Source organism: Triticum aestivum, chromosome 3D (assembly GCF_018294505.1).
Source record: "Triticum aestivum cultivar Chinese Spring chromosome 3D, IWGSC CS RefSeq v2.1, whole genome shotgun sequence".
In the NCBI taxonomy this organism is placed as follows: Eukaryota; Viridiplantae; Streptophyta; class Magnoliopsida; order Poales; family Poaceae; genus Triticum; species Triticum aestivum.
The window spans coordinates 440,344,072-440,352,522 of NC_057802.1; the positions used below are offsets into that span (position 1 = coordinate 440,344,072).

Here is an 8,451-nt window from a genome sequence, read left to right on the forward strand (position 1 = left end):
CTTATGATTAACCCCTCTCGCAAGCATCCGCAACTACGAAAGAAGAATTAAGATAAATCTAACCATAGCATTAAACATATAGATCCAAATCATCCCCTTACGGAATAGCGCATAAACTAGGGTTTAAGCTTTTGTCACTCTAGCAACCCATCATCTAATAACTACTCCACAATGCATTCCCTTATGCCCAAAGATGGTGAAGTGTCATGTAGTCGAAGTTCACATGACACCACTGAGAGAATCAACAACATACATATCATCAAAATATTGAACGAATACCAAATTCACATGATTACTTATGACGAGACTTCTCCCATGTCCTCAAGAACAAAAGTAACTACTCACACATCATATTCATGTCCAAGATCAAAGCGGTATTGAATAGCATAATGGATTTGAACATATAATCTTCCACCAAATAAACCAACTAGCATCAACTACAAGATGTAATCAACACTACTAGCAACCCACAGGTACCAATCTGAGGTTTTGATACAAAGATTGAATACAAGAGATGAACTAGGGTTTGAGATGAGATGGTGCTGGTGAAGATGTTGATGAAGATTGGTCCTCCCACGATAAGATGATTGTTGGTGATGACGATGGCTTCGATTTCCCCCTCCCGGGAGGGGGGGGGGGGAAGTATCCCCGGCCGAATCGCTCCGCTGGAGAGCAAAAGTGTTTCTTATTTTTTCTAGGGCAAATGGGCTTATATACTAGAAGATGGGCATCAGAGGCTGGCCAGGGGCCTCACGGGCGCGCCCTGGTGCCTCGTGGGCACCTGGGTGGCCCCCTCTGGTATTTCTTTCTCCAATATTTTTTATTATTCCAAAATAAATCTCCGAGGAATTTCAGCTCATTTGGAGATGTGCAGAATAGATATCTTTGACATAGCCTTTTCAGGTCCATAATTCCAGCTACTGGCAATCTACCTCTTCATGTAAATCTTGCATACTAAGAGAGAAAAGGCATTAGAATTGCTCCACGTTGTTATATTGATTAAAAACACTATAAATAACGGAAAACATGATGCAAAAGGGACGTATCAGACACCTCCAACAAGGTTGGCAGGGCCAAGGCCGCCGCTAGGGGAACAACGGCGGGGTTTAGCATTGGCCGCAGTGGCCCTCCGCTCAATGTAGGAGGAAGCGGAATGGCTCCTCCGCGAGTGCTAGGCGACGGCCGGGCAAGGCTATCGTGGCCCTGTGCCCTTTCACCGATGGAAGGACGACGACGATGATACATGCGGTGATGGCGATGCGGCAAGCCAGGGAGACCACGCATACAAGGTTGTCGTCCACTACAAGTTAGCCTCCTCTTTTTTAGTTTTTAGTTAAGCGGTCAAAATATCATCCGTTATGTAAATTATGTCCAAACTATGCCGAAATCCGTCGTGTTTGATAATATTTGTCCGGTTTATTCAACTTTGTTTTGAAATGTATGCGGGCACGGTTGGATGACCGGCTCCCGCATCATTGTCCATGAATTGGTACCCGCCGGTTCAATGACGGAAATGGTGTCCGATTTGAGGGGTCAGCATTGGAGATACCTTTACATGTATTTACAGAACGTAGTTGTGTTCATGTCTTTTGTTGTTTGAGTGATGTTGCTGGCGTAAAGTTCTTCTAAACTAAAAAGTCGTCCACAAACACAACAAAAATATTTACCAGGTTTCCTACAATAGCACTTTAGAATTATGCTTGAAAGGAAATTATGGGAGATAAACTCAAAGATCCCGTATAATGGAATTCTAGAAGGATTGCTCTTTCCAGCTAAGAGATACATTTTTTTGCGGGGAGCTAAGAAATACATTATTATGATATTGGTAGGTAAGAATTCATAATCTTGTTGTGTTTTTTGTATGATAAACTAAGAAAACTTCTATTCATAACGAGTTCACTTAATGACTAGTGCCTAGACTTAGATTTTGCACCATGACTCTTTACTCCCAGGTACGACTGTGGTAAGACTCACTAGCATCGCCTACCATCGAGGTGCCAACACAAACAATGAAAAACCAACTAAGCTATATCGGGATGCGATGGTATCGGCAACAAAACGATCCAAGCTGCCAAACGCATCTAAAGGCTCATGTCTATGAGCAAGCTTGGCTTTTCACTCTGCGGCTCAAATTCTCCATGCATCCCATTCCTATCCACTCTGAATCAATCGCACTTGTCACACTCCTCCTCTCCAGTCTCCACACTCATCCATACTCTTTTTTCTTACAATTTGCTTTTGTTGTTGTTTTTAGTTTTCATTCCGTGGTCTAGCTAGGGAAGGAAACTAGCTATTTTGTTTGCCGGGATGGAACACCGGATAAATAGACTAGTGTAGCATACGGATTGGAAGTGCAATAAATGTATACTTCACTACATCACCGTTCCCCAACCAGCTCAGCTACTCCCGATTTGATTATTTACTGCTGTGAGGCCTGATGGACATCTTGTCAAAGAAATTTTTTAGATAGTACTCCCTTCTTTCCGGTTTATAGGGCTCAATTCAAAAATCTCATCAACCAAGGTAGATGATGAGTGATGAAATACTTTTTGTAGTTTGCAAAAGCACCCAACTAATGCTTTTATTTTCTTCAAAAAATTATGTTTATCAATGTATTAATTGCAATACATGCATGCATAAAGTACATGCATTGGTCAATTTTCTCTTAATACTTGCATGCAATGATTTAATGCAACTTGGAATCTGAACATGTGATGGGGAACAACCAAATTGAGCCTTATAAAATGAAAAAACTAAAATTTTAAGATAAGCCTTATAAACCGGAAAGGAGGGAGTAAAATACATTTTACTACTAAATCAAGGTGTAGTATTACTGTATTAGGTTGATCCAACAATTTGATCTTGTAAAGCAATTTAGGTATTTCCTATTTGATTTAGCAAGGGGTAATTTGGCCATCGTTGTTTGGAGTTCTTTTGTCCGGTCCTTCCCTAAGCTCTTTGGCTGCAGTCGCCCTCCACCGCTCTTAACAGCCCATCAGACAGAAAATCACCTTCTCAGCTCGGGCTGAGAAACTCCATTTCCATGTGGGAAAGTCACCCTCTCAGTCTGAGAAACTCCACTTCCACTTTCATGCATGTGCAACATCTTAAGCTTAGGCTATGTTCGGTGACCCTTCAATCCACGGTCACGGAGCGGAGCGGGTGGAGCATCGTATTAAGGCCCTGTTCGGAGTCACTCGGCTCCTAAAAATACTTTTGTTTCCCAGTTCTGTACTTTTTAACTCCAACTCCGAGAGCGGAGTGGTGGAATGGTGGGGCTCCGAACAAGGCCTAACCGCTTCATAAATTATAACTGGCTGCCGCTCCGCTCCAGAATACTTGTTTGGAGCCGGAGGGAGTCCGATCAGGCTCTTACTTTCCTCTTACTTACAGCATACTTGTTTGAGCCTATCTGACGCTCGAACACCCTGAAGTAGTATAGAGCAAGGCCACTCCAAAGATAAGCTCAGGCGATGACGAGAAGGCAAACAATGAGGCAATCACCCTCCATATCCGCAGATTTCCGTAAAGATTCTGCATTAGAAAAGGGGATGGTGAGCTCAATCAGCTGCATTTCGCAACATTTTCCGTGAGATCCCCAGACACCTAGCGAACCGCAGCTCAAACAATAGGATCTAGTACACGCACTGGGTAGTGGGTAGGGTAGGTCGACTTGCCTGGTGGGACAGGCCGAGGTCGAGGAAGCGGGAGCGGAGGCCGAAGGGGACGGAGAAGAGCGCGGCGGCGACGACCACGGCCCTCGACACCGGCGCATTGTCTGCAGCAGAGCAAATCGGGCCTGCTGGTCAGATCGCACTACCGATGCTGCGAGTTATAGCAGTAGACAAGCAAGGAGAAAGAAGGCCAAGAGGGGAATCGAGACTTCGATTCAGTTTTAGGGGAAAGTAGTACGTTGCGTACGGAAACCCGGAAGCCCGCCGCTCATCGCCGCCGGCCAGGAGGGGGGCTGGAGGAGACGTGCGTGCGGCCGGGTGTCCCGTCTGGTGCTTTTGTCGGTGGATGCGGCCGCGGGGCAGGCGGCGCGCCGACGGAGCAGCTTCAGGGTCGAGCCGAGTCTGACCTGTGGAAGTGCAACACACGTGGAGCTGGCCGGTGGGACCGTGGAAGTATTGTGTTTTCATACTCACTTCATCCGGTACTCTATCCATTCCACAATGTAGTGTCTATAAATTTTCGTGAAAGTTAAACTTTGCCAACTTTGACCGAGTGTATAGAGAAGACTATCTACATGTATCCAATGATGTGCATTTGGTATTTTGAATGTACCTACTTTTCTCTATAAATATGGTCAAAGTTTGTAATGTTTGACTTTTGCAAAACTCTATAGGCACTACATTATGGAACGGAGGGAGTAATATAATATAAGGAACGGTTGACATTTTATGATCTTCGTGACACGACTTCTACTATGATTTTCAGTCAGCATATACGAATCAAAATTGTTTTACAAGAAATACGGCGATATTTTGTATACATGTTCAATTCATATACTTTGGTATATAAATAATCGTCAAAATCATGCGTTAAAGACCACGCAAAGTTACACGTGCCGTACATTTTAAGAAGAAGGGAGTTATAAGGAGTTGCAAGACGAGACAGGTTCACTTCAAGGTTAAATAACTAAGTTTGTGAGGTGCTTATGTTAGTTTTTTTTTTCAACAAAGACTTAGGCCCAGTTCTTTTCAGCTTTTGATTCTCTAGAATCAGATTGTGAGAAACTTCCCACAAAATCAGCTTCCCACATAATCAACCATCCAGTTCTTTTCTAAGATTGTAGTATGAGATTGTGGGATAAGTTATGTGCTCAAATGTCTGTAATGCCCTTGACTGAAATTAAACTAAACATGCCTGTAATACACGTCTAGTTGTATTTCATTCATTTGCTATCGCTACAGAGCTCACTGCCTTCTTCTTCCTCTGACTTCTCTCTCCTGCCTCCAAACACGACATTCAGCCCTTCAAATTCATACCAAGCAACAACGGATCTCGAAGTTGTTCAATAAAAATGGATTCCACATGCTAGCCTCTGGCCACCTATCCTGTTTTCCCCATCAATTATAAGCCCTGAAATCAATTTGCGTTCATATGCAGCCATCTACTCCTATTTAGCAGAGAAGAGGAGGAGGTCAGAGGAGACAGGAAGATGAGGAGGAAGACCGTCTCACCAGAGAACTGGGAGGGACGACGCGGGCCTCCACGAGTTCGGGCGAGGGCGGGGTGAGCTCCGGCGAGGCGGGGTCGGAGGTGCGGCGTGAGATCCGGCTGGCCCGATTCATTTTGTGGGTGCGCTGCAGTTTGGCCCGAGTGGGAGTTTGGATGTAATTTGATGCTGTAACAGGGGTAGCGACTTAAAGTGAACCCTTTTCTTTTGCGGGAGCAACCAGAATCGCCAGAATCGGGGGTTGCGGACGCTTTTCGATTGCACTAGCGATTCTAGCGATTCTCAGATGATTTTGGAGAATCAGATCGAGTTCTTTTCAGCTTTTTGATTCTCCAGCCACGATTGTCCAGAATCGCCTGAAAAGAACTGGGCCTTAGACCTATTATAAATGTTCACAAGACGTACAAAGCACCTCAAACATGATAGAATATACATCGAGGTCTTTGGACCACCAAACAACCACTATCGCTGTTAGACAAATTCTTGACACGTCGTTGTCGTCGCTTTCATACCAGAGCCGGTTTAGCTGTGTCAATGACAAGTGAAAAGTCTTTGTGCACTTGCCCATGAGGACCAGCTCCTCGGAACCGTTGTCGCCGTCATTGAACCCTTCAATCAATTCAAAGAGCATGTCGCTAATATCGTCCTAACCTCGTAGCCCTGATGAGCTGGCGGGAATCTACGTCGGAGCTCCGCCTAATCCGCCCCGAGGAATGAACTCGAAGAGGATCAAAAGATGGAAGATCGACTCGAAGATGAAGCGTCGTCATCCGTCTAAATGCTACCCCCGTGAGGATTAAAACCCTAACCGATCTACTAAACGGAGTTGAGGCACCAGAACTTCCCTCCTCACCATCGACCACCAAAGCGATAGGTAGAGGGGAGGAAAATCCATGGACTCGCCGGTGAAGATCAAGGGGAGGAAGCTTGCAAAGGTGTAGGACCGAAAGTATGTCTAGAGGGGGGAGTGATTAGACTATTTGACAAAATAAAAATCTAGCATTTTCCCAATTTTAAGTCTTGGCAGATGTTAGCAACTTATCACAAGTCAAGCAATCAACCTACACATGCAAATCTAAGAGTATAGCAGCGGAATGTAAATCATTGCATATGAAGGTAAAGGGGGGAATTTGGAGGGAGTAAACGCAATGCAGACACGGAAATTTTTGGCGTGGTTCCGATAGGTGGTGCTATCGTATATCAACATTGATGGAGACTGAAAAAAATATGCCCTAGAGGCAATAATAAAGTTATTATTTAAATTTCCTTATATCATGATAAATGTTTATTATTCATGCTAGAATTGTATTAACCGGAAACTTAATACATGTGTGAATACATAGACAAAGATAGTGTCCCTAGTATGCCTCTACTTGACTAGCTCGTTAATCAAAGATGGTTAAGTTTCCTAGCCATAGGCATGAGTTGTCATTTGATGAATGGGATCACATCATTAGAGAATGATGTAATGGACAAGACTCATCCGTTAGCTTAGCACTATAATCGTTTAATTTATTGCTATTGCTTTCTTCATGAGTTATACATGTTCCTATGATATGAGATTATGCAACTCCCGGATACTGGAGAAACACTTAGTGTGCTATCAAACGTCACAATGTAAGCAGGTGATTATAAAGATGCTCTACAGGTGTCTCCGATGGTGTCTGTAAAATTGGCATAGATCGAGATTAGGATTTGTCACTCCGAATGTCAGAGAGGTATCTCTGGGCCCTCTCAGTAATGCACATCACTATAAGCCTTGCAAGCAATGTGACTAATGAGTTAGTTACGGGATGATGCATTACAGAACGAGTAAAGAGACTTGCCGGTAACGAGATTGAACTACGTATGATGATACCGACGATCGAATCTCGGACAAGTAACATACCGATGACAAAAGGAACAACATATGTTGTTATGCGGTTTGACCGATAAAGATCTTCGTAGAATATGTAGGAACCAATATGAGCATCCAGGTTCCGCTATTGGTTATTGACTGGAGAGGTGTCTCGGTCATGTCTACATAGTTCTCGAACCCGTAGGGTCCGCACACTTAACGTTCGATGACGATTGGTATTATGAGTTTATGTGATTTGATGTACCGAAGGTTGTTCAGAGTCCCGGATGAGATCACGGACATGACGAGGAGTCTTGAAATGGTCGAGACATAAATATTGATATATTGGATCATGTTATTCGGACACCGGAAGTGTTCCGGAGAGTTTCGGATAAAATCGGAGTGCCGGGGGTTACCGGAACACCCCCCGGGAAGTTGTGGGCCTTAGTGGGCCTTAGGGGAGAAAGAGGGCCGCAACCAAGAGGTGGCGCGTGCCCCCCCAAGGGGAGTCTGGATAGGACAAGGGGAGGGGGCGCGGCCCCTCTTTCCCCCTCCCTCTCCCTCTCCTTCCTTCCTCTCCTAGTTGGACTAGGAAAGGGGGGAACCTATTCCTACTTGGAGTAGGGCACCCCATAGACACACAAGTTGATCTTTAGCCATGTGCGGTGCCCCGCTCCACAGTTTTACACCTCGGTCATATCGTCGTAGTGCCTAGGCGAAGCCCTGCGCTGGTAACTTCATCATCACCGTCACCACGTCGTCGTGCTAACGGAACTCTCCCTTGGCCTCAGCTGGATCTAGAGTTCGAGGGACGTCACCGAGTTGAACGTGTGCAGATCGCAGAGGTGCTGTAACATCCCAAATTTTCAATTTGGAATGTTATACATAGATCATCATTGCATATCATATTTTTTATTGCATTTTGACAAATCCCCGATAAATCTTAAGCAACTCAAGGACCCTCGGAGAGAGTTGGGGATTGTCTCGATTTTTCATATTTGATTTTATCAAATAATAAAACGAGGATTTTGGTTTTAATTCTTTTCTCTCCGGAAAAATATTTCATTAAAAAATAAATGAGAGGAGAAAATATGACTTCTCCAAAACAATTGAAATATTAGAGGAAAAATATTAAAATCATATATTGGATTTTATCCGGATTTTATTTGCAATTTTAATTGCATTAAAAAAATTGCACGTTTTCAAAACTGCATTTTTGTGTCAAAAAAATGTTCACCCTGTTCTAATTATTTTAACTAGACGGGGAAAATTTGTTTTATCTTTTTTGGATGTTTATTTACTTTTCTGTGATTCTTTTTCGGCGGAATGTTTTAAAAAAAACGTGCCGCGCCCGACCGGGCCGAGGCTCCGCCGAGCGGCCGGCCCAGCCGCGTCGTCTCCTCCGCGCGTACACGCCGCCGCCGCCTGAGTC

At 44.3% G+C, this 8,451-nt stretch overlaps 1 protein-coding gene across 2 annotated transcripts; it reads right to left on the reverse strand.

Annotated features, from left to right (window-relative positions):
- Positions 1–2,722: 2,722 nt before the first annotated feature.
- LOC123074889 (rhomboid-like protein 20) lies at positions 2,723–4,162 on the reverse strand. Of its 2 annotated transcripts, none has more exons than XM_044497622.1 (3): positions 3,922–4,162; positions 3,678–3,778; positions 2,723–3,534 (listed from the first exon to the last, which is right to left on the reverse strand). In XM_044497622.1, the coding sequence occupies exons 1-3, from the start codon at positions 3,944–3,946 to the stop codon at positions 3,409–3,411; spliced, it is 252 nt and encodes an 83-aa protein (XP_044353557.1). In that variant the 5' UTR covers positions 3,947–4,162; the 3' UTR covers positions 2,723–3,408. The 2 variants fall into 2 exon arrangements, with proteins under 2 accessions (XP_044353557.1, XP_044353556.1); XM_044497621.1 differs by having other exon boundaries at positions 3,913–4,150.
- Between the last annotated feature and the right edge of the window lie 4,289 nt (positions 4,163–8,451).

Bases quoted from the DNA above. Each gene is read 5' to 3' on its own strand.
- LOC123074889 (XM_044497621.1), bottom strand. From the start codon at position 3,946: ATGAGCGGCGGGCTTCCGGGTTTCCGTACGCAAC. The intron at 3,779-3,912 runs GTACTACTTTCC...GCTCTGCTGCAG, and splicing joins TCCGGGTTTCCGTACGCAAC to ACAATGCGCCGGTGTCGAGG. The intron at 3,535-3,677 runs GCAAGTCGACCT...TTTCTAATGCAG, and splicing joins ACCTCGGCCTGTCCCACCAG to AATCTTTACGGAAATCTGCG.